The sequence below is a fragment of the Zeus faber genome (genome assembly GCF_960531495.2).
Source record: "Zeus faber genome assembly, chromosome: 9".
Taxonomy (NCBI): Eukaryota; Metazoa; Chordata; class Actinopteri; order Zeiformes; family Zeidae; genus Zeus; species Zeus faber.
In genome coordinates this window covers 4,503,917-4,531,021 of record NC_137197.1, presented here as the reverse complement: position 1 = coordinate 4,531,021, position 27,105 = coordinate 4,503,917, and the positions used below count along the sequence as shown (strand labels likewise).

The 27,105-nt window shown below is 43.8% G+C and overlaps 1 protein-coding gene across 1 annotated transcript in view; it reads left to right on the top strand.

Moving 5' to 3' along the window:
- Positions 1-27,105, top strand: part of cntn5 (contactin 5) — a gene marked incomplete at both ends in the record, with an annotated part of 129,213 nt that overhangs the window by 66,361 nt on the left and 35,747 nt on the right. The window contains 5 exon segments of the mRNA XM_080007323.1: positions 10,842-11,023; positions 13,705-13,841; positions 14,105-14,234; positions 19,952-20,067; positions 20,069-20,097. Coding sequence (XP_079863449.1) covers positions 10,842-11,023; positions 13,705-13,841; positions 14,105-14,234; positions 19,952-20,067; positions 20,069-20,097 — 594 coding nt within the window.

Sequence of the window (27,105 nt, the reverse complement as noted above, 5' to 3'; positions counted from 1 at the left end):
AGGCCTCTGTGTTTAACCCATCCTGGCTTGTCCTTCCTCCGGGGGCACAGCCAGGAGTAGTGGGCAGCGTTCATGGATGCGCCCGGGGACCTGGTGATGAGTGTCCATCGCCGGTTCATGGTACATTTGGATGGCTCCAGGAGTCCACGTATCGATGTAGTTGCACCATTACTGTTTAAACCATTTTCTGACTCGTATCCGTGAACCGTTACGTCCCTAGAGATCACCTAGGCTACAAGACCAACAACATAAATGCTTCTGCCTTTCTGAAGGTAGCTCCAAGAGCAGTGGCCAGAAATAGAAAAGACAATTTAGAGAAGGATGGGAAACAGAATATTTATATGTCAAGGGTTTATTGGTAGTTTCCATAGAGCGCAACCTCCGCCGGCATCGGGAAACAAAACATGAGCATTATGGATACATGGACATTGAATGGCGTGTGCAAAAAGTCAAAGCATTAAAACGCAACCTTCAACAACGGCAAAACATGTTTACTCGCATCAACAGTCAGCGTGAAAGAGTTGGGAAGGCAAGCTTTATAATAGCGGAGGAAACAGCAAGAGCATGCAAGCCTAGGGCGACCACCTTTTGAGAAGCCTGAAGTGGGGTAAGAGAGTGACTGAAGAGAATGTTATGACGGGCCTTTTTTTGATTTGTCGATTAAGGTTGCGGGGAGGCACGGGTACGTCTATAGGAAGCACCGGCGCTTCAGTCACACACACACACACACACACACACACACACACACACACACACACACACACACACACACACACACACACACACCCTGAAACACACAATTCACAGGGAGCGAGTGGGCGTGTTGATGACGACGGCCACTTCTCCGGTGGGGTCTCGGTGCACGCTCTCTTCTGCTTGCCTCTATACAGGATATCATATATTATTATAATGATTTTAATTGTGGTGAAAACAGGGACCTAAAGACAACACGGAGGCTGCATTCGGGGGGAAAGTGTTTAAACAAACAGTGTTGCGAAGATTGAATGATACCCGCGTTGAGAACGCTTGTTTCATGGAAAGCAAACAAAAGGTCGTTCCTGAGCTTGGGAATGAGAAGGGGCCGAGCGTTTATGCGCGATGAAACGGAGCACCTCAAAGCCCTGAATGTAAAACTCCAGCGTCGAAAGCAGCTGAATTTCTTCGGTGAGGTTTCATTTGAAAATGCGTCCATGGAAGGGCCAGATGTGTCAAGGCAACATGTCTCACTTTTCTATTTTCGTGACCAAAGTGTATGCCGGCAAACTGAACAAACTCAACGCCGAATTCAGCAGATTTGCCGGTTTTGAATCACAGAAGTTCAACCTTGATCTGCTCGCAAATCCGTTTTCAATCGATGCTGACACCGCACCTGAGCATCTGCAGTCGGGGCTGCTGAGTTTGCACCTCCACTCCCCCAATCAATGCCGCAGCTCGGCCTTCACGCTGCACGCGTCGCGTCTATGTTCGGAAGCAACTACTCGCTCGAACAGATGTTCTCCGGAATGAAACTGAACAAGATGTCCCACAGATCCCGCCTCAAAGACCAGCATCTGCTCTCGGTATTGGAAGGGGCCGTAGCAAAGGACATTAAGCCGAGCGCAGACGAGATCATTTCTAATAAAGTTGCAGTGGCTTGGTGCTTAGGTTCGGCGTCATAGGCCCTATTGTTGTTTCCTTTCAAGTTTCCAAAAGCCGCTGAGAACCATGACCATATTTGTTGTTTTGTTGAAGACAAAAGTAGTTGGACCCATTGCAGTTCCCGTACCGGCAGAACAGATCCACGGATGACGCGGTCTCCCAGGTACTGCACACCACGCTCACGCACCTGGATGGCCAGAGGGGGGCCTATGTGAGAATGCTGTTCATTGATTATAGTTCAGCTTTCAACACCATCGTTCCCACCAGACTGGCTGTCAAGTTGTTGGAGATGGATTGAATGGTCCGCTGTGCACCTGGATCCTGGACTTCCTCACAGGCCGCCCCCAGGTGGTCAAGGTGGGGAAGTACATGTCAAGCTCCCTCACCCTGAACACAGGATCCCCCCAGGGCTGCGTCCTCAGCCCCCTACTGTACTCCCTGTACACACATGTCTGTGTGGCCAGGTCCAGCTCCAACACCATCATCAAGTTTGCTGACGCTGATCACCGACTGCGATGAGAAGGCCTACCGCCAGGAGGTGGCTGACCTGTCACTCTGGTGCCAGGACAACAGCCTCCACCTGAACGTCAGCAAAACCAAGGAGCTGATTGTGGACTTAAGGCGTGGATCACAATCGAGGACGCACGCGCCCTTGTGGATTAATGGGACTTCTGTTGATAGGGTGAGCAGCTTCAGATACCTGGGAGTCCACATCACAGAGGACTTAACATGGACTGTTCACACAGACACTCTGGTGAGAAAGGCGAGGCAGCGTCTCTACCACCTCAGGCAGCTGAGGAAATTCCGGGTCTCGGTGAGGATCCTCAAGTCCTTCTACTCTGGAGCAGTGGAGAGCATCCTGACAGGCAACATCACTGCCTGGTTTGGGAACTGTACTGCCCAGGACAGGCGGGCCCTGCAGAGGGTGGTGCGTTCAGCTGAACGTACCACTGGAACTACCCTCCCCCCCTTGCAGGAGTTATACACCAGGAGGTGTAGTAGCAGAGTTCGTAGGATCATGAAGGATCCTCATCACCCCAACAACGGACTGTTTCAGCTGCTGCGGTCAGGCAAGCGCCTCCGCAGTCACACAGCGAGAACAGAGAGACTGAGACGGAGTTTCTTCCCTCAAGCCATCAGAACTGTCAACGCTGACCTCACCAGGGGTCCTAACTGAGCCATGCACTAGGCTCCACTACCTACTGTACTGTATGTAGCATACTGTACCGCATACTGTATCACTGTTCAGGGTTGTTCGTGATGCCGTATTGCTGCGCCGTACTGTTGTATACTGTGCTGTATTATCCCAAACACTACCTCACACTATTCACATTCACATGCCACTTTGATTCACATGCCACTTTAAATGCACATATCTGTATATACATAGGCATATTCCTTCTATCTATTCCATTTTATTTCAATTTATTTTTATTGTATTTTATTCTATATATTTTTTATCTTATTCTATAAGTATTCCACTTACTGTATTACGTTTTAGGAGTCAGTTAGTCGGTCTATTAGAAAGGAATTTTCTACTTTTTATTTTATTTTATTTTTTTATTTTTTCCTAGGACATATTGTGTGCTATCACCGGGTGCGTTGCATTACATTTCACTGCATATATGTATGGAAGTATGTATATGTATGTGACAAATAAAAATCTTGAATCTTGAAAGAACTGTGATGCAAATCTGTCTCCTTTAACTGTGCAGTTATCATTCTATACAAAAAAAATGTTCAGTACTTAAACTGTTTTGCTTTATTAATCAGTGTTGCTGGTAACACAGAGCTTATTTGTTATTTTGTTTTAAACAAAAGTAGGCCGTGATGCAAATGTGGTTTGTTTAATTGTGCAATAATTATTTTATACGAAGCATTGTTCAGCACTTACTATACTTACAATACTATTTTTCTTTATTAATCAGTTTTTCTGGTAAGAATTACCCACAAACAAGGAAAAACCATGATACTTGAACTGTGCACACATGCAATATATTTTTATTAAATACACTTTTATTAAATATACTTACTTAGCCCACTTATAATATTTCTTGAATAAAAAAGTAATCATTGTAAGAAATGTCTGGCCCCTGATTTTATTCACAACCCTCAGCATGGCCCTCTGCAAGTTTGAATTGAACACGATCCTCAGTATCTATCTATCTGTCTGTCTGTCTGTCTGTCTGTCTGTCTGTCTGTCTGTCTGTCTGTCTGTCTATGTGTCACAAACCAAAAAAGTAACAATAAACAGTAAAAATATATAAACAATAAACCTAAAAACAATAAATGGTTTAAAACACTGAATATTAAATAAATATTCACGGCGTGTCACATTGTGCTTCTAAACCTATCCCAGAATGCCGTTCGGTGACAGTAAAATAAAACTAAGATAATTCTGCTTCCTCTCCGCTCGGAGGTCGGTGTTTCCACCTGCGATCAACGCGCGTCCTCGATTTACCGGACGCGCTGAAATACTTTAAATGTAGAGTTCGAGCTTATAGAGCTTGTGCGTATTCACCGGGTGTCATGACATTTCACTGCATATATGTACGACCGTATGTGTATGTATGTGACAAATGATCTCTTGAACTTGAACTTGAACTTGAACTTGAAATCGTAAAGGCTCCGAGGGGCCTGGCGGATCTGGTCACCCACGCGTCCCCCCTGCAGGCCGTCAGAGGTACTGCAACACACAGGCACGACAGCACAGATTTGATCACAGTTATGACATTTAACAGAATTATCGATAAGTTAAGCACAATCAACGCTCCCCTTTTGATGCACAAGGACATTTAGGAAAAAAAATTAGTTTGACTGGAAATCTGTTCATGACTAACGAGCCAAGTCGGCCATGCGGCTACGCTCGCTCAAGGTGACTTATTAACACTGCTGAGGTGATTAATAACTGTGACATATGGGACATTTGTTCACAACCTGCTTTCATGCAACACTAAATAAATGCATAAATACATAAGATAAAACCATGAAAAAAGTGCAAAAGTGTGTCCAATCAATATTTGCTCTCAGGGGGGACTTCCCACTGTTCCGAAACCCCAATAGTACAAAAAAAATATTGGTTAAGAGGTGGTTAAGTTTAGTTATAACAGAGACGTGGATTCGAGTCTCTGTTTTGATGACTTGAAACTTGACTTGACAGAAAACAAACGACTTTAAACTCGACTTGGACGTGGATGTTAAAGACTTGTGACTTGACGTGAGACACGATGACTCCAGTGACTCTTATGTGTTCAGTTTCATTCACTGAAACCTCGAACTTAAACACGATGGGCAAACAAAAAGGTACTTTGTTTAGTCTTGATCCCCCTCACCGCATGTTGTCGCGGCTCGGTAGCAGAGGGACAAATGTCGTAGTAATCCATGAACGGGGCTGTCGTGCTAGATGTCCTTATAAAAAAACAAGTTGGTGTTTAGAAAGTTGTAAATTGTAAACGTGGGATGGTGTTTTTCTTTCTCTCCCGTGTTACCCTTGGGCCACACACAAAGCGACACATCAGTGTCGCCAAAGCGTTTCAGGTACGCTTCCATTTTAATCAAAATGGAAGGTCACGCCAAGCAGAAGTGTCAGCAGCGTGAAAGCGTCATGCCGCGAGGCTCCTAAACCCCACACGTTTTTTTTACACCTCGGCTCTATTTTTCCGAGCACAAAGCATAAAGTGGAGCGTAGATTTCTATAGAGGTTCATTCAAAATATGTATTAAGTGAAAGTATTTAATTACCAAGCCTGGTATGTATCAAGCACACATATATATAAATATATATATATATATATATATATATAATGGCTGATGTACCATCCTATTGGATTACTTTTTCACCACAACAAATTAAACCTCACTTGTAAATAAAATATTCTCATTCCAGCAGGAAAACAAACACGCCCAGGAACAGACTTTATATTTTTTAAGTCATACCTTGGAGCTTGTTCTGGATTTCCTGTTAAAATATAACTGGGAATCCCCGTTATATTATATTGGGGAATCCAGAACAACCTCCCAGACGTGAGGAAGTCTGTTGAGATTGGTGATGCAGATTATGAACAACCTAATATTATGAACAAACATAATAACTCCAAGAACTTTGAAGATATTTGGCATACATTTACAGTATATATTTAATGACACACTGAGGTTGATGTACAGAGGCTAGTATTATTGACAGACCATACATACTTGCATTCATTGATAACCTGTACATTGCGTTCACTCATTCACCCTCGAGGGGTGCAGATACCAGTGTTTTGTTATGTTTTCCGTACTTTTTAAAAAACAAAGACATTGTGTGTCGATGATGTTGTTCAGCATTCTCTATAAACACAAGTAAATGCAGGGATTGCCCCATTCAGCAGGGTGTCAAGTCTCCATTAAGCAGAGTGTCAAGTGGTCATGGGCCAATAAGCCATGTGGCTTTCTTGGTCCTCCATCCATTTGCATTCCAGGAGCTGGCTGAATGAAGCCAAGTGTGGGAAAAACTTTGAGGGTGATTATCTCAGTTTTACGCACCCTCATCATTAACAAGTCATAGCTTTTAAAATATTTGCTTGATTCGCACAAGTGACACCTTGTTTTGAAGCTCTGATTCTTCACTTTCAAATGATGTGGGGGAAAAGGGTAGCAAATGGGTAGCAAATGTACCTCAAACCCGTGGTTTGAGGTACAATTGAGGTACAAACGACAATTACAGATAATGTAAATCACGGTGACTCCAAATGACAACACATAATGTCATAAAGCAGTTTTGATGCTGATTTGAAACATGGTGATGGAAACTAAATAAAAGCCTGACCGATATTGGTCATTATTTGACTGTTTTGACCGCATCGGGATCGGCAGTTATGCAGCTGAGGTGTCCCTATTTTTATAGTGTCAGTAAATAACCAAAATAGCATTGATTATTTATCATGTACTTGTCTGTTTACCACTACTTTTAAGTAACTCACCGAAGTTAGCGCAGAAGTCCAAATAGGCATTAGAAATCGATCCATGTTTTGTTTACACTCATTTGGAGAGTTTAGAGTCAGTCGTAATTCCCTTCGGAATTGATGATTCGTTCCCTGGAACTTGGAAAAAAAAAGGAATAAAAATTGTATTCAATATCACCTATCAAAAAATTATTTCTATGTTTATTTTTATTTAATATTTGTATTTAATAAAATAGACGTTTTTCAAATTGATTTAAAAATGTTGCACTTTTTGACAAAATATCAGTCAAAACAATCGTGGGCTAATTGGTGGGCTAGGACTCTCCAAAATCGGGATCGGCATCAGACCCAAAGATCTGGCATCGGTTGGGCTCTCAAATTATATATAGATGACACAATTTTGAAATCGTATTGTATTTTTCATTTTTTTTACGATATCGTCATATCACACATCCCTAATATGAAATATAAAGTATTCAAATGTTCAACGTTGTCAATGTTCACATAACAAGTGTGCCGCTATGCGAGTGCACACTGTCAGTCAAGCTCCTCGCTGCCTGAGGTTTTTCTCGACAAGAAGCACTCGTTACCCTCCCGCTGGTTTCACACATGCAGGACGATCACATATCATCAGGGCGGATTCACACTTTCGGATTCAAATATTCCATTTCATCAAGACAGACGGACAGGGGTGGAGTGTAAACAAGTCTGATGTATGGCGATGTATGGCCTGTGCGGCTGTTGGTATTTCACTGTTTATGAGCGATGGGGAGGGAATATTTTTTGATTGAGAAGAAATTAAGAAATAAATAAATCAGCTTTTGTAAAGTTAATTGTTTTTTGTTTGATTACATTTATTTCACTGAATATTGAATAATTATAATACAAGTTTAATTCATCGTCATACTTTTAGAACAGGTTAGATAGATTGGCCAATAATATGATTATTAGGCAGGTTCTAATAGCGTGTCTTTTCTCTTCATAAAGACTGGATACTGGAAGTACTGCAGTATCTTGGGGGAGAAAATGACCTGGGACTCGACTTGACTCGACTTGACTTGAGCTGTGACTTGACTTGCCTTTGCCCATTGAACCAGGACTTGGGACTCGCTTGAGACTTGGATTAGAGGGACTTGGTCACATGTCTGAGGTACAAGATCAGGGATGGTTAGGGAATCGTCAGTGTCCAATGGGACATGTCCATTGGAACTTTTTTAGGACTATTGGGGTTTCGTAATAATGGGGCGTCGGAACAATGGCATGCTGTTAGCTTTCTCGCCGAAGATAATCATGTGTAACTACAGAAACCAGTCCTGCTCTGTTATTATTCATTACTGTTATTATGATGATGATGATGATGATTATTGTCATTATTATTATTTATTATTATTAGTAGTAGTAAAAGTAGTTGTAGTATTTATTATGGTATTAGTATGTATTATGAATCATTATAATAATTAGTAGTATTGTTATTATTAAAAAAAAATGTGACAGTATCATAATTTATTATTATTATTATTATTATTATTATTATTATTATTACTTGTTATTGTTATTTATTATTTTTTTTATCATTTATCCAAGAGAATAAATTGAGTTTATTCAAGAGGAGTTTTCTGCATTCTGGAATACGTTTGAGAGCACAACATGACACGGCATGAACGTTTAATTTGTTTTATCAGTACCAATGTTTTTGCGATGCAAGCCTTAGAAAATTAGACAATAATAAGAACGAGCAGAATTCTCAACAGTAATCACAAACATTCCCAATGTGTGTGTGTGTGTGCGTGTGTGAGTGTGTGTGTGGTTTCTGACAACCACGTCGCTGAAGGTGAAAACTGGCTTTTCCAGAGACACCAAAGCACAGACGGCCCTGTGCCGCAGCCAGTGAACCGTTTAAATGACTGTGTTGGAAGTGGATGGAGCGCTTAACAAATGTAGCTCGCTGCAAAGCCGTCGGGTTTTTACCGTCGCCATAAACGCTGACACCTTAATGCGTTTGGCATGAAGGGAGAGGACGTTTCCTGCTACGCCTGCGCAGCAGCACACAACATAAAACCAAAAGGAACCACGGCATCAACACAGGAGCCATGTTCTGGGATGCTGAGGCCGTTTATAATTTGGGACGTGCTCTGAATGGAAGCCGGAGCCGGAGCCCATCACAGCTCACAGCCACGTCAACTTCCCTGGGAATTTTGACGAGATGAGAGAATGGAGGAGAGAAAAAAAGAAGAATGGAGGGAGGGAGGGAGGGAGGGGTGTGCGGTTTCCACCCGGGTGATTGATTGATGGACGGATGCTCTGGAGGTTTTCGTCGTTCAGAGAGCTGTCAGTGCACGAGGAGACGTCAGGACGGTCTGGTGACGCGATCCTCCACCTAACACTTGATGGACGACGTCGTTCCAACAACTAATCAGAGAAATCTCCCTGTTCTGCAGCACACCAAACCGTTGGGTTTGGTTCAGAGCAGGAGCAGGGTCCCAGGAATTAGGAGGGATTCTCCATTTTGGATTGGACTGGGGTCGGATCCCCGTGTCTTCTCCTCCTCCTCCTCCTCCTCCTCATTGTGCATAGAGAGAATGAGGTAGAATGTGTTCAGGTAGAATAGTTTCTTTGAGGGTGTGGTCCTGGGAACACGGGCCTGGCGCCTGGGGGGTCCAGACCCAGACAGAGCCATAAAACTGCTTGGAAGGGTTAGTGTTGGAGGACTCCGTCAAAGAGTCTATTGACGGGCGGAACTGAGACTCGAATCTGGAACAAAAAGTGCCGAGAGCCGTGAGTCGTAAGGGATTGTCTAATGGCGAACAGAAAATAATTACTGAGGAATAAATTATATATGATTTAATATAATATAATATAATATAATAAAATATTATATAATAAATGTTAAAAAAGGTTGAAGCCATTGACATTCGCATTGGATTTTCACTTTGCATTCTTCCCAAATAAATAATTTTAGAGAAAATGACCTATAAAACTGACTGGAAGATGTAAGTGATGCAAGACTCGCAATCTGGAGTCACTCCGCCCAAAGAGTCGTTCGCTCACGACTCGGTAACTGCAGCCGGGTACACGGGCCGAACTGAGACTGGAATCTTGAATAAAAAGAGCAGAGAGCCCCGAGCAGCGAAATGAAAGGGTGAAGGCGTTTGACATGATTTACGCTTTGCATTCTTCCTGAATAAATCATTTTGATAGAATTAAATGACTCTGGAGAGAATTAAAACAGAAAAAGACTTTATTTATCACACAACACACCACACACACATGCTTTGATGGTGGCCGGTGAAATGGATTCTCTGCATTTGACCCATCCTGGCTTGTCCTTCCTCCGGGGGCACAGCCAGGAGCAGTGGGCAGCATACGTGGACGCGCCCGGGGACCAGGTGATAAGTGTCCATCGCTGGTCAGACCATGATGGGTGCATGTTTTTTTTAGTGGGGGTCCTTACTGACGTGAGGTGGAGGAAACCCCATGTGAGCACGGGGAGAACATGCAAACTCCACACAGAAAGGCTCCTATTTGGGAGATAACCTGCCTGGAGCACGGTGCCAACAGCGCCCCAGGCGGGAATCGAACCCAGGACCTTCTTGCTGTGAGGCAGCAGTGCAATGCACTCCGCCACCGTGCCACACAATTATGGATTGCATTCACAGCTCAGAGCTGAACCGACTCTTCTCCCTCGCTACACCGACTGAATCAAAGGAACAAAGAGTCGGACAAATCCAGCGACTCTTTTTTTAGCCCCCAAAAAGAGCCAAACTTTTCATCACTGGAAGGAGGAGATCAGACCTGAAGACAAAGTTTCTCCATCCACATCCTTCCAGATTCCGTCTTCTTCTCCTTCTCCTTCTTCTTCTTCTTCTTCTTCTTCTTCTTCTTCTCCTCCTTCTTCTTCTCAGGTTTCATCGGCAGAGGGACGCTGGGGGCTCGTTGAAGAAGGGAACCTGCTGAGATGTGTTTCCACCTTGATTCCTGCCTTGATTCCACACGCAGAGCTTCTCGCATCTCCATAATATGAGCAGCTATTTGTTTGATTTCAACCTTTTGGTACTGTGATGTCAGACTCCTACTTTCAACCTTATGAAATCATGACGTTTATACTGTATGCGTTGGCATGTGTTACTATGGCAACTGCCACAGAACGCAGCATGAAAGTGAAAAGTCCACTGTACACTGTACAAAGACAGCTCAAGGTCCCAATACTTGGTATGAACGAACCCATGTCACGGAACCCTCCTCTCCTCTCGTTTCCTCTCAGCCCAGTCCCGACGATCACGTGGAGGAAGATCAACGGCAACATCCCCAAAAAGGCACGACTCCGGAAGTCCCAGGCCGTCCTGGAGATCCCCAACATCCAGCTGGAAGACTCTGGGACGTACGAGTGCAAAGCGGAGAACTCAAGAGGAGGAACGGCCTTCAAAGGCCACCTGCAGGTCTACAGTGAGTGCCAGCATGTCTCCGCGTAGTATTTAAAGACCATCTCCAGGTCTACAGTGAGTGCCAGCATGTCTCCGCCCGGTATTTAAAGACCATCTCCAGGTCTACAGTGAGTGCCAGCATGTCTCCGCCTGGTATTTAAAGACCATCTCCAGGTCTACAGTGAGTGCCAGCATGTCTCCGCCTGGTATTTAAAGACCATCTCCAGGTCTACAGTGAGTGCCAGCATGTCTCCGCGTGGTATTTAAAGACCATCTCCAGGTCTACAGTGAGTGCCAGCATGTCTCCGCGTGGCATTTAAAGACCATCTCCAGGTCTACAGTGAGTGCCAGCATGTCTCCGCGTGGTATTTAAAGACCATCTCCAGGTCTACAGTGAGTGCCAGCATGTCTCCGCGTGGTATTTAAAGACCATCTCCAGGTCTACAGTGAGTGCCAGCATGTCTCCGCGTGGCATTTAAAGACCATCTCTGGGTCTTTTCATGTCCGGTATCATTTGTTTTTGTGGTTTTTTTTGTTTTTTAATTGATTGATTTGATGAAGTACCTTTTCATATCTACATCTTTTTGTGTCTTTGGTATTGAGGTTTGTTTTATTGGTTTTGGTCAAAGTTTGTGAAGCCCAGTCCACCAGAGAACCTGCACTGCTCTTTTGGAATTTGCTCCTATTTCTCCACCCAATAATAATTTGTAGTATTTAATATGATAACAATCAATTTCACCAGAGAATCACAGATTTGAGGTGTCCTCCACAACTGAGTCACAGAATAATTACATAATGCATAATATTTGGAAATGCAAAGTGGGATAATCTCAAATAGTGCAGCAAAACAACCAGGAAGTTGATAATGTGATTAAACTGTCAAGTCATTAGGAAATAAGATTTACACTTGGATTTGACACTTTTTTCTGCTCGGTGTCATGTAAATATGTGGAAGCATCACACATCACACACGCTCTGAATTCTAATAGCAAACAGAATCATTATTAGAAAACAGTAAATGTGCATGTGATGCTTTACATATTTCCTGGATCTCCCCCTGGGGATCAATAAATTACCATATTATCTTATCTTATCTTATCTTATCTTATCTTATCTTATCTTATCTTATCTTACCTTCGGCTGATCTCTAAGCTGATCAATGACATTGATCGAATGTGAAGTCAACTCATAACTGTATTGCCTTTAATTCAGGGGCTCAAACCGCTGGCCCGGGGGCCCACATCTGGCCGGCCAGACGATTTAAAGAGGCCTGCTGCATGTTTATAATATATTGTTACATTTATCCCGCAAATACATCTTAAAATCACAATGACCAATTAACCGACAACATTTCAGTTAATGTTTTCGGAATACAAAACAAAATATAATATTACTTTTTGTCAGGATTAAATGTCTATTGTCTGTTTTTTAGGGCTGACCCCGACTAAAGATCGTCCTCGTCGACTAGTAGTCGTATGTTTATGATGTTAATTATTGAAATGTGTTTTCGGGGGATCAGAAAATGGTTTGAATTCCAGGGCTGAGAATAATATTATAACTAACATCATTAACACTGTGCTACATTACAGATGAATACAAAACCTAATAACCAGCCTTTAAAATATAAATTAAATTCACAAGCGCTGCGCGCACGAAGCAGGCCGCCTGTTAAAGTTAAACATGACATTGGTTGAACTTATGAGGCCCTAGTGTTATTTTATTATTGCAAACATTTAAATTACATATTGACATCATTTGCAATGAAATATGACGTACAGAAGATTGTTTTCCTGGTGTCGGCGTCCCCTCATTAGGGAGCCCTCGTCGTTTTTCAGATGCAGACACAGGCAGAGAAAACAACCTGTTTAAGATAATGATAATAATAATAATCATAATAATATAATACTCATAATATAATATACACTACAACCTATGTCTACACTAGCCAGTGAGTTTGTGACCCCTGCTTAACGCAACAGGTGTTTTATTAGTATCCGATGTTTTAAGCGCAGCCACTTCCGCCTCCATGTCGATCAGTGATACTTCTACGTTCGCAGCGTAGCATCCAACCTGCATGGAGCCTCCACCCTTCCAATGCCGTTCACGCCCCCGCGCCATGCACGCTCCCACGTCGTGCAAGCCCCAACGCCGTGCACGGTCAACTGAAGGAGCTTCTTACAGCCGTTTTCATCCACTTTCATTCTCTTTTTTAGACACATTAATCCTCTTATTCAAATGACACGCAGCCCGACAGTAAGGCTAAGTCTAAAATCTACTGCGTAGTCATTGAATATGACTTTAAAAGCACTAGGCCAGCGTCAGATATTGACTTTTTAGGCAGTTGACTACTTACAGATTTTACATTACTGATCATTTTTCTGATGATACCTCACATTTGTCTCTATTTATCTTTTTTCTTTTATATAAATTCAAACAATATGGTGGGAAACTTTCCATTAAAATCACCTCCTGGCCGTGCTGATTGATTTTGTTGAGCCATTGGTTTAACGTCCGTCCACCAATCCGTTCGTCCATCTTCTCACATACACTTTGTAAAAAACGTTTTAACTTTATCTAAATTTCTCCCCCTGAATGCCGTTTCTTTCTTTCTCTCCTCCTCCTCTTCATCTTCCTGCTCCTCCTCCTCCTCATCTCGCCCACCCCTTTCCCCTCCTCCTCCACCTCCCCCTCTCCACCCTGCAGCCCTCCCACAGTGGACCAGGTTGATTAACGACACCCAGCTGGACAGTGGGGAGCGTCTCCAGTGGGACTGCAGGGCCACAGGGAGGCCCCGGCCCACCTACCGCTGGCTCCGCAACGGGGCCCCGCTGTCACCCAAGGTGCCTGGTACTCCTCACCACGACTGATTCTGATAAAACTAAGAAGAACAATAGTTACCTTTTAAAGACACCTTTTTGCTATTTTTTGTTTTATTTTTATTTTTTCTATATTTATAAAAATAAAATGTATTTATTTTTTGAGACCACTGAGCTTTTGATGCCAGTTGTCTGTACAAGCGAAACACCAATCCTAAGCACGACAAGTTCCTTGTGTAAAAATAATATGTAAACAACCAGATTCTCCCTCTGTTCCTCCCCCGCAGCCCGGGCTGGAGGTGGTGAACGGGGAGCTGGTGATGGAGCGGGTGGAGCAGTCCGACTCGGGGATGTACCAGTGCGTGGCGGAGAACAAGTACGGAGCCATCTACTCCAACGCCGAGCTCAACATCCTGGGTGAGCGCCATCTTTTCCCCAAACCGGTCGCTGCTACGGGTGGAGGTCCGATAATCAGACCGACACCCGACGTCCACTTTAGGGAAATGCTGTTTTTGTTTTTCGTTTTTGGGAAGGATGCGTGCGGTCGGTAATAGTCATGTTTCACCCGCAGCGAACGTCCTTCGTTTTAAATTTCCAAGTGGCAGCTTTTCCATTCCGTCTCCGTAACAAAACAAATGAACGGGTCGGGGAAGAGAGGAGCGAGGGATTGAAATTCCAGTGGAGGAACGTGGCGAACGGAGGGAGAGAGAGATTTGCTGATTGCCAATCAGCGGCCGCAGGTTTTGCTTGAGCCGCGGCGGCTGTGAGAGAGGCATGAATAAGAGAAAGACCTGAGTGGTTTGTATTCAGGCAGGAGTTTGGACACACCGAGCTGAGGAGGAGGAGGAGGAACGACTTTGAAGACAAACGACAACAATTGACAACAAGCGACTCATTTCGGATGGAAAGTCAGAAACCTTATGATGACACGTGGCCTCACAGCAAGAAGGTTCTGGGTTCGAACCCGACTGTGTGGAGTCTGCACATGTTCTGCACATGTTCTGCACATGTCCACGTGGGTTTCCTCCGGGTACTCCAGTTTCTCAGACACGCAGTTCAGGGTTGGACTCTCCTCCCGATGCCCCAGAGCAAGGCACTGGTCAAGATCTGGAGTTGGTCCCCGGGCGCCCGCTGCTCCTTGCTACATCAGATATGAGGAGGGGTCAGAGTCAAAGAACTTATTTCCCCCAAAGGAATTAATAAAGTATGCAAAATACATTTAAAAAATGATATCTGACCCTCTGTGTCCAACTGAGACTAAATGCCTGAATAAATGTTTGTTATTTGGGCGGCACGGTGGCTCTGATGGCACTGTTGCCTCACAGCAGGAAGGTCCTGGGTTCGAATCCCGGGCCGTCCCAGGTCCTTTCTGTGTGGAGTTTGCATGTTCTCCCCATGTCTGTGTGGGTTCGGGTGTGCCGGTTTCCTCCCCCCGTCAAAAAATATGTATGTTGTATGTTAGGGGTTAATACTCCTGTCGGGTGCCCCTGAGCAAGGCACCAGCAAACAAGCTGGAGCTGGTTCCCAGGCGTTGCACTGCGGCTGCCCACTGCATAGGATGAAATGCAGGGAATTAATTTTGTTGTACTTAATTCTACTTGTGCGACACATATCATAATAAATTAGTTATTTATATACAATAATTTAACTTTGGTTGTCACCACATTCACTATCATAACTCTCTTTTTTATATCAAGATTAGAGCACAAACAATAGAAATAATAACGAGTAATGGAAATAACACAGACCTCCAATGAACTCGTCATGAAAAAATACCAGTAATTCAAATCTGTAGAATGATCGACGGCCTGAATGACTGACTTTCTTATTGCACGTTTCATTTTAGTTCTGAGGTGTTTCTTCTCTGTGTCGCGCTAATTAGAACATTGACACTTTGACGTGTTACCGTCTCATTTTAAGACCATAAAAACACATTTGTGGAGCCCTCAGATACACAGCACGATTATCATGTGTTTTCCTTTGGCACTTTATGGTTGACTGCTCAAAAAGATCCTGAAAAGCTTAAATTATCATTTAAATACATTGGAGGAGTGGAGGAGAACCGTCCGTCCGTCCGTCCGTCCGCCCGTCCGTCCATCCATCCATCCATCCATACATCCATACATCTGCCCGTCCAACCATCAAACCATCTGTCCATCAATGCCTCCATTCATCTGTTCATCTGTCTATCCATCCATCTCCCCATCTGCCCATCCGTTCAGTTGTCCGTCCGTCCATCCATACATCCATTTGTTGCCTTTTCCCACTTCTTTCTGGTCACATTAATGTTTATTATCCCCCCCAAAAAAATAAATTATACAATATGATTATTATATCTTTGGGCGTGCTCGCATCCTGCAGCTCCTTCTCGTCACATTATCAGTCCCTGCAGCCTCACTGCCTCTCAGCCCAGTCACAAGCCTTTATTATAATTTATCTCTATCTGGTGATTGGAGCACATTTTGTAGATTTGTATGTATTTGATTTTTTAAACTGTTATGTATTATTCTTTAATGCTATGCTACTTGCCCGATTGCACTAAAATGCATTAAATTTCTTGTATATGAAAATCTACTTTTCCGCCTCGAACCATTTCACGCACGTTTTCTCCAAACAGAAAATGGGGACGTGGTCAGGCATTAGCGTCACCATGGCGACCTCCGAAGAGCACTCAAACGGACCTCTAGAGGCTGAGCATTTCTTTCTATTGAAAAGTATAAATATGTATTTCTATATCGCTCAGCAGACTCCGCAGACTGTGGACGCGGAACGAGGGAGGAGACGTTTTGTTTCTTGATGGAATCCACAGCTTTTTAGCAGCTAAAAATGTTGGTGCTAGAGTCAAAGAAGGTACGCGGCGTGGAACCAGTGCATTTGAGCTGGGAGCAACTTAAAAAGCCATTAAATACTGTAGCTGAAAATGCAAATGAAGATGGTGGGGGCTTTTTGATTTTAAAAGAAGTGTGCTCATAATATTAATCCAAGCTGACAAGAAGACGCCCGGAATGCTGAGGGTCTGTTTCCTCATCCTCCTCTTCCTCCTCTTCCTCCTCTTACTCCTTGTCCCTGTCTCGCCTCCATCTCCCCCCTCCTTCCCCTCCTTCTCCTCCTTGTCCTCCTTGTCCTCCTTGTCCTCTCTCCTCCTCCTCCTCCTCCCCCTCTTCCTCCTTGTCCCCGTCTCTCCTCCATCTCCCCCTCCTTCTCCTCCTTCTCCCCCTTCTCCTCCTTGCCCTCTCTCCTCCTTCTCCTCCTCCTCCTTCTCCTCCTTGTCCTCTCTCCTCCTCCTCCTTGCCCTCCTTGTCCTCTATCCTCCTCCTCCTCCTCCTCCTCCTCCTTTTCCTCTCTCCTTTTCCTCCTCCTTCTCCTTGTCCTCTCTCCTCCTCCTCCTTCGCCTTGTCCTCTCTCCTCCTCCTCCTCCTCCTCCTAGTCCTCCTTGTCCTCTCTCCTCCGTCTCCTCCCTCCTCCTCCTCCTCCTTCTCCTTGTCCTCTCTCCTCCTCCTCCTCCTCCTTTTCCTCTCTCCTTTTCCGCCTCCTTCTCCTTGTCCTCTCTCCTCTTCCTCCTCCTTGTCCTCATTGTCCTCTCTTCTCCATCTCCCCCCTCCTCCTCCTCCTCCTTCTCATTGCCCTCTCTCCTCCTCCTCCTCCTCCTTTTCCTCTCTCCTTTTCCTCCTCCTTCTCCTTGTCCTCTCTCCTCCTCCTCCTCCTTCTCATTGCCCTCTCTCCTCCTCCTCCCCCTCTTCCTCCTCTTCTTCCTCCGACCCCCGTCCCTTCGGAGACGTCCATGAGCAAACAGCATCAGGAAAGATTACACAGCTAATACAGCAGGGACACCGGCTCGCTCCTCTCTTCCCCCTCACCCCCACCCGCCCATCACATCCCCACCCACCCGCCCCGCCGCCCCCGCCTCCCCAGACCCCGTCCCGGATCCGCCGCTGCTCCCCGGGGGGCCGGGGGGGCTCCACCGCCACACCGGCTGCGGGCGGCTCCGACGACTCTGATTAAAACAAACGTGGCCGCTCGGCGCCGTGGCTTAGACACCCGGGGTCGCGGGTCGCGGGGGGAAAAGGGGGACGAGGGACGACGGAAGGGGGCGGGGGGCCGGGCCCCAGGACCCGCCCGGATGCAGGGGTGGGATTGTCTGTCACTGTGTGTAATGTCTCCTCATCCGCATCACTCAGCATCTGAATAACTGGTCGTGACAAAGCCTCGCAGCCGCTGCACGGCCGCCATGTTGGCTGCAGCTGGAATACGTATACTGCTATTTTTATTTCTTTTTTCTTCCCGTGCACTTTGCTCAGCTCTCTGGTGTCAGAAGGAGTCAGAATTATCGTCTGAATGATCTCAGCTCGTCACATTGGTGAAATATACGGGCCGGGGGGGGGGGGGGGGGGGGGTTCAAACAAACTGCAGAGTAGTGATGAAAAGTTCGACTCACTCGGTAAAGAGGAGTCGTTCGATTTGTCCGGCTCTTCGTTTGTTGTCTGACTCTGCGTTCGGAATTCTCACAAGAATCATTTCACTGATGCTGTGAAATGTGTCATTTTGGTGGAATGCAAAGTGTAAATAGAGACTCTCGGTTGAGCCCGCGTGTCGGGCTGCACTCACCGAGTCGCAAACGAACGACTCTTTTGCCGGAGTGACTCCCGAGTCATTTAAAACATTCGGTCAAAACAACCGAATCGGAGGGGAGGGGAACCGACCGAGAATGATGGAGCTTATCACCGTTGTGAATCTACACGACCTACTCGCTGCTAATTCCATCGCCGGGTCGAGGCGATGAGACGGGAAACAGAAAGATATTTGGAGGAAAAATGTCGGGTTTTGGGCTGTTTTTACCACATGAAACATAGACGGCCAGAGCATTTGGAATCAAGTAATTACTTTGGAGACAATTAGTTTGCTGATAACCAGGGTTTGAATCATTCCGTGCGTCGGTCTTTTGCCTCCGGCTCCGTCACCACTGGGCTCTGACGCCGGAGGAAACACAGGAATATTGAACCCGCGGGAGACGGAAGAAAGTTGGAAAAGGTGGAAACCTCCCAGTTCCACCGACGGCAGCAGCTCTGATCTGCATCTCAACACTGATCCACCGAGGACGTGGGTGCAGAGCCCTCCCTCCATTCCCTACACACGGTCAACGGCACGCGCTCACTCTCAAAAGAAGACGTCAAACACTGTGAAGATTACACACTGGAAGACATTAGTACTACGTCTTTATTTCCATTGATTAAACAACTACATCATTCTTCTTAAATCAAATCTATTTCTGTCAATTTTCAGGATTGATGACAATCATGGATTCCCTCATCAGTTTCCTGTAGAGTAGAGATAAGAGTCGAGCGAGGTGGAGGAGATGCAGAATAGAGGCAGAGCAAAGGTGGAGTACAGGGAGAGTAGAGGTGGAGTAGAAGGAAAGTAGGGGTAGGAAGAGTAGAGGAAGAGTAGAATCAAGGGAGATTAGAGGAACAGTAGAGGTGTAGTAGGCATACTGAAGGAGAAGGAGGAGGAGTAATGAGAAGGAGGAGGAGGGAGAAGGAGGATGCAAGGAGGAGGAAGGAGAAGGAAGAGGATAAGGAGGCGGAGAAGGAGGAGGAAGGAGGAGGAAGGAAGGATGAGGAAGGAAGGAGGAGGAAGGAGGAGGAAGGAAGGAGGAAGGTGGAGGAAGGAAGGATGAGGAAAGGAGGGAGGAGGAAGGAGGAGGAACGAAGGAAGAGGAAGTTAGGAGGAAGGTGGAGGAGGAGGAGGAGGAGGAAGGAAGGAGAAGGAAGGAGGTGGAAGGAGGAGGTGGAAGGTGGAGGAAGGAGGAGGTGGGTGGAGGAGCCTCAGGTCCTTCAGAGTTTCTGAGTCCAACCCGTTGCTTTGTGCTCAGAATATTTCTAAAATGTCAAATTCAATCTGGGGACAAAATCAAAACAAAGCAGATAAAGTCCCATATTCTCAGTATTTCTTTTTTTTAAGGCGTGTCAAGCAATCGAATTACATCAAAGTAAACAAAAGTCGGCTGTCATGTTGTTGTTCTCGTTTTCCTAAAATAAAATAAAATGCAATGAAATAAAAGCAGGAGAAGGGCCTCTGAGCGTCCGTCCCCTCCTCCTGGAATCAAACCTCCCTTTGTGCTTCCTGTCTCTCCTCAGCGTCGGCGCCCGTCTTCAGCCCCGACCCCGTGCACGTCATGGCCACGCTGGGCAGGGAGGTGGCGCTGGAGTGCAAGCCGCGGGCGTCGCCCAAGCCGCAGATCAGCTGGAGGAGGGGGGGGGCGGCGGCTGCAGCCCAGCAGGAGGTGAGACGGCGGGGCGGGGGGGGGGGGGGCTGGACACGAGCTCTCGCGTCGCAAGATCTAAACCGCTCCGGACGGAGCAGCGGCTCCGTCTCATCGGAACCAGCTTCACTGCCAAAGCGACGCCTATTGGTCGCGATGGAGGTTTTTGACCCTTTTTCTCAGATTCGGTTCTTGACGAGTCGCTCAGTTAAATGAGTCGTTCGATTTGTCCGACTCCCGGTCGGTTGGTTCAGTGTTTTTGTTTTTTTTTTAACCGTTTTTACCAACGGTGAATAAATGTTTCGTGAAAGGAGTGATGCAGCCTTGGAGAGAGCGTGATGAGTAAAAATTGAGTTCCCCAATTGAAGTTGCTACGTAGGATGGAGCTCTGAATGCAGCTCTCTCCACCAGGCTCTGTTTTCACTCTGCTTTTTCCCGACCGAAGAATCCATCACCTCCGGCTTCGACAGGCCGCCCTTTTTATCACTGTATCACTCTGAGCGGCGGCCATGAATGTATTTATCATCCGGCATTTGTTGGGGCTGTAATTCCATGTAAGAAAAAAAGATAAAAATACGGAACGAAAATTTGCCCGTGTGTTGCAAGGTCAAAATTGCAAGACTGCGCTAATTAACCGGTTCCAGACAGAACAGCAGCTCCAGCAGAGGGTGACCACTACACGTAGCGATGAAAGATTCCACTCTTTGTCGAGAGCCGGTTCTTGGCGAGTCACTCAGTAGAGTCAGAAAGTCGGTTTCGGCTCGGAGTTGCAACAGGAATTCTCACAAGAATGGTCAAATGAATCATTCTGTCAGATGTATTTATTTGGTTGAAATGCAAAGTGTAAATGAGTCACATTCAATATGAATTTAAACAAATGCATTGGCCTGTTTTAGCATTGGACTTTAATTTATTTCAGTAATTATCTTCAGTTTGTGCGTTGAAGATTCAGTGGGTCTAGTCTCCTGAGTCGTTAAAATGAGTTGTTCGATACAAACAAATTGTTTGCGAGTGTTTCATCACTGTTGTTTAGCCATAATGATAATAATTAAAGCTGTAAGCAGCGATGACTGGGTCCTTGATGAGCAAGTGTCGCAAAAGTTCAAGGCATAAAAAAGACCAAAAAGTGACTCAAATGGCACCTTTAATTCAATGTGGCCGACTTCCTGTTGGGTTCTGGTCATGGCGGCAATATATATATATATATATATATATATATATATATATATATATATGTATATATATATATATATATATATATATGTATATATATTTTAAGTCTATTGATGTTTCATATGTGTAATGGATTTTGTGAGTTACAGTATAGTGAATAGGGAATGAGCATTGTTTCTTTAATTTTAATTTGATCATTTTCTCATTAAAATATTTAATAACAGTGAAACGCAGATTCTCCTCCGTGTACAAAAAGACATTGGCTTTATGGTGCAACGTGTCTGATATGGAGATAAAAATTATGGAAGAAACTGGTCTGAAAGGCCAATCTGTGCTCATCCACACACAGTCTGCAGTTACCAGAGTAAAGCTGAACCAAACTCAAGCCGTTCCCCTCCACAGGAAGTTCCACACGCTGCAAAAAAAATGAAAACGGCATTAAACTGAGTTGTTTCTTTTAGTGTCCCACAATTCCAGCGTTTGGACAGGGTCATGTGATGACGAGTGGAATGGAAAGCAGTGAATAATCGCACCCCGGACGCCATCACTTCCCAAAAACGTGGCCCCGTCTCTCCTCGGTGCTGCCACCTGTGGCGGGGACCGGTACTTGCTACCAATTGAATTCCCATTTATTTTTAATTACGTGGCATTAAGGTTGAGTGCTCCGTCCAAGCCCTATTTGGGGCGGCTCCTCCTGTTTGTTTTCCTCTTCAAATCAGTGGTTGAAAAGCGCTGATGCATCAGGGGAACGCGCTGCAGCTGTTAGATGCTGATAAACGAGCGCAGCTCAGATCGCTGTGGATCCGACACCATCTCTGAAGTGTTTCCCACATTGTCACCTTCCATTTTTCAGCGCTGTCACCTTGTAGCCACGGGCAGAGTGGTGGCTGTTGTTCCGAGTTCCATTGTCTTTATCTTTTCACCATCTGTCTTTAGATGAAATCTGAGCATCAGAGAGCAGGAAATCTCTGCGCTCAATGACTGGAAAAGTGTGTGAGGAGAGGCTTTTTTGTCCTGTTTTATTTCAGTATCATTTGGAGGAAACCACCATGAGGACTGAAAGCAGACACTGTGTTCTTTATATTGTGCATTACTTTTAATGGAAATCATTGCAACTTGTAGTGTTAGGAAATATTTAAAGCTGCGGTTCCCCTTAGGCCTGATTCACACCAAATCCGAAATCGCGTTGGACAGTGGGTTCCTCCCCCCTGGTGGCCGTCACATGAGCCGCGTCTGTGTTTTACAACAAAAAAGATTCAAGATTCAAGACGTTTATTCGTCACATACATATACATACTTTCATACATATATGCAGTGGAATGTAATGCAACGCACCTGGTGATAACACACAATATGTTGTGGAAAGCGGGACAGCTCGTTTTTTTACAGTACAACAGCAAATAGATTTTTCCACGAATGAGAGTTTAAAGATTCCTTTAAATAGTGGATGCGGAGCTTAGCATGGATGCAGAGCTTTTTTTTTTTAATCAAGCCACGCCCTATTAAAATGTCTGGGGTGGGCCAGGGCAGCACTGATCTTATTTTCACAGATATCTCCGTCGTCGGCAGAGACAGAGTCTTTCTGTTGTATGTTCTGCAGTGAAACAGGCTCCGTCTGTATCTAGACAGGAATTAATCTGACCCATCAAACATTGGACAAAAAACTGAAATTCATTTTAACTCTGCGGATAATGATATTTTTCTGTTCTTGGTTTGCCCTAAGCCGTCTTTCCAATTGGAGAATTGAAAACAAAAGTCGTGATGACATAACGTAATATCTAATAATCAGAGTCAGAATGAGTTTATTCTGCCAGTTGCATTTACATCTACGAGTACTGAGAATTGGTACATTTCTACAGACGATTACTGGAACATTTAAAAAAGGTTAACAGTCTGAAAAAATAAATAAAATAAATTAACTAAATAAATTAATGAAATGGAATAAAAAGTCAAGTTCAAATAATAATAAGATTCCCAAATATACACAAATTAAAATATATAGAATATAATACAGTAAATATGAGTCTATGCACAGGATAAGTTATTGGTATGGATCTATAGGTTATAAATTATCATGAGAAATTATTACATTGTATTTATCAAGGGAATAACAAATGAAAACATTTTTTTGCAATAATATAAAGAATAAAGACAATACATAAATACAGTTATTTTAATTATTTTTTCTTTTCAGGATATTTATCATCAGCTTTTTCTTGCTGTGAGCATTTGTCCAATTTTAAGCATGATTCCAACTCTGTGTTAGTTATTATTGCTCTGTCTTCCTCCTGTTTAGCACTTTAACTGGACCAAATATACCAAAATACCAACCCCTGCCTTTTCGTGCTCATAGTCAGGAAAATTAATCTATTGCATCGTGTCCCGGGGCACGATTGTCTGACTTTTCTTGTGATACATATTACAAAATGTAAACCAATTCATTTCAATGGGGAGATTTTCTTCATCTTTAGAGGGGGAGAGGGGCAACATTTGAAATGCATGGGTTTAAATTTCATTCTGAATACCAGAACATAAAAGCGGGATACTGGCTCGCTTTTTCTCTATGGAATGGTTTATTAAATTAAAAGTTGGGCGACAATAGGTACTGTATATAGGATCATACCCTGAGTGTTAATGTCATTCATAAATACAATTTAACTGGGTATAAATATCAGCGTTCGTGTCGCTGTGTACCCATCAGCCAGTGCGGTAAATCTGTCCATGATAACAGCAAGCTCCACCAATCAGATACATCGCTGTTCTATGATGATTAGGGGTCATATAGTGTCCATGCTTTTGCCTAATGGGTAAAGTATTTGTTTTATTAAAAACCTGAAAATGAAACAAATTTATGGGTGAAAAACGACATGCATGTATTACTTAGGGGTTCATTTGATATTGACATATGTAATTTTCGAAGCCCTCAATTATATGTTTGGCCAGGGCTCCAGATGACTGCTATTGTTTTGTTGCATTTTGCAACCATTTTTGGAGACAGTGCTACTAAATTGCATAGCTAGGAGCACCAGTGTGACTTACAAATATGCCGACTGTAAAACAAAAATCCGATTTTTTTCCATTTGGAATGTGAATGGTCTTGGAATCTACACTTGGCACCCCGCTGTCATGGCAGGGTTGGATTTTTTTTTCCTCTGTCAGAGAACCTGCGCTGTCTTTCCTAATGCCCCCCCTTCTAAAGTCGAAGAAAATCTCTCCATTCAAATTGATTTGCTTGAATTTCGTTTTGTGTAGCACGAAAAAAAGTCGTGCTCCGGGACCAATTCAAAAGATTTATTTTTGTGACTAAGAGCACCAAAGCGCGTGAAACCGTGTCGCAAAATACATCAAAGCAACGTACATGTCCTTTAAACGGATCCTTGTTTCCGTTGCTGGAAACCGACACGCATTTGGTTTTACGAAATCACATGAAAATACACAGAAAGTGGGAAGCTCCAATATCCCTGCACACACACACACACACACACACACACACACACACACACACACACACACACACACACACACACACACACACACACACACACACACTGGTTGTGTGTTCCCCCTGTGATGTGGAAGCAAGACATTATCACACAATGGAGCTTTTGACTTTGATACGGAAACAAAGTGCACATTGTGCTGCATCGTCGAACATTTGCCGCATAAAATCTGCTTTAGGCGGCAGATTTACCACAAAGAAGTCTTTTGAAAAAGTAGTAAAAGGCCAAAAGTAGTTTGGAAATCATTCTGTTCAAAGCAGTTATCGTTCTGTACTTTAACATTGTAGGTTGCTAATTATCCTTTAAATCGTTAGAAGTTTGATTAAGGATACAATGGGTGTGATACCGCCCATGTATAGAGACACAAATTTCGGATGATAATGACGTCAAAATTATCGTAATTTATTTGTGTGAGTTTGGGCTCTAATGCTCATCACTCCCAGCGAGGTGAACAGCACTCACAAGCACTAGCTGATCTGGAAATATAGGAGTGTTGAGCTTGAATCCCCCCATTGAATAGTAGAGTAGAGCCAGCGCAGCAGAGCAGGCAGCAAAGCAGGCCTGGCAGGAGGAACTGCTTTAATAGGCCAGCCCATATAAGGGCGTGGAAGCATGTGGCGCCGTCAAGTTGACTGACAGAACTAGCTCCACAAGCTACTCACCATTTTACAATATTTCGGTCTTGATCAGTGCTTATAATGTCATGATATATTGTCGTCTTTATTATATGAAATTATATACATTTCACTGAGTTGTATTATATTTTATAATCTAGTTCGTTTGCTCCAAGAAACCTGCCTTGGACCTCAAAATAAAAGCACGGTAGGGTATAAGGAAATACACTAATAAAGGAAGATCATAATTTGTAAACGTAATGTAGAAAAATCTAGAAAAATATAATTTTTTGGGTTATTTAAGATTCAAGAGGGTTATTTATCAAATACATATACATACTTCCATACATACATATTTAGGCTAAGGGGATCATTGAATGGGGAAATATATTTATATATATATATATATATATATATATATATATATATATATATATGTTGGTCCATTAGTGGCAGATAATATGTTCACTCTGTGATCTTTATTCAATTTCCTGTTTCATTTCATTCTGCTCTTTAAAAATATTTTTTTGTTTTGTTTGTTTTTTACTTCGGTCTCATCTCTACATCTCCTGCTGTTCTTCTGGTTGGAACATCCACCGCGGATCAATAGCTCTTTGCTGCTGTGGATGCTGGTTACGCTTCTCCCTTTTAACCGATCAATAATAATAATAAAAATAATAATAATAATAATAATAATAATAATAATAATAACATTGTTAAAAAGCCTCAACAAACGCTGACCCTCAGACTGAGAAGATGATGTGGTGTAGTGCATCATGTTGCTTTAGTTTTTAAAAACACGTTTATCATGTTTATTATAACCCTGAACGCAACATGAACAGCATGGCATTTCAGATTGATGGATGGATGCATGGATGCATGGATGGATGGATGGATAGATAGATGGATGGATAGATAGATGGATGGATAGATGGACAGATTAATTGGCAGATGTATAGATCAATGGTGGATGGATGGATGCATGGAAGCATGAATGGACGGATGCACGGATGGACGGATGGAGGGACGGAGTGATGGATGGATACTTTATTGATCCCCAGAGGGAAATTGCAGCATCACAGCAACTCACATGCAAATAGGCAAATATAATAATAAAAATACAAATAGAAAAAAGAAAATGTCAATATGCAATATATCTGAGGATTCCCTGAAAAAATTACAATATACAGTAAAGGTAAGGATTAACCTCGGCATCCGAAAAATATGCAATGTACATGAATGTATATGGAATGGAAAGATTAACAAGTAAAGTGGGTATTACAATACTGATAGACAATCAGTGCAAACCTAGAATCAATCAAAAACAATCAAATAGGCCAGAAATCTACGATAAGCAACAAGAAACGGCAATATACACTGACCTAGAATGAACTGAAAGATAGGAATCGATTGACTGTAAAACTACTTTAGTAAGAGTTTGGCTCAATAAGTACTTATTGTTGTTGTTGATTTCTGTACCATTGGGGCGACGGTGGCGCAGGAAGTAGAGTGGGTCGTCCAGCAATCAGAGGATTCCTGATTCGATCCCCCGTTCCTCCTGGCAGCACGTCAAAGTGTCCTTGAGCAAGACACTGAACCCTAGACTGCTCTCGATGAGCTGGTGTGTGTGAATGTGTGAATGCGAGGCGTGTATTGTAAAGCGCTTTGAGTGGTCGCAACACTGGAAAAGCGCTGTATAAGATGCAGTCTATTTACCATTGAGGTGCAAATTCAGTGTCTCT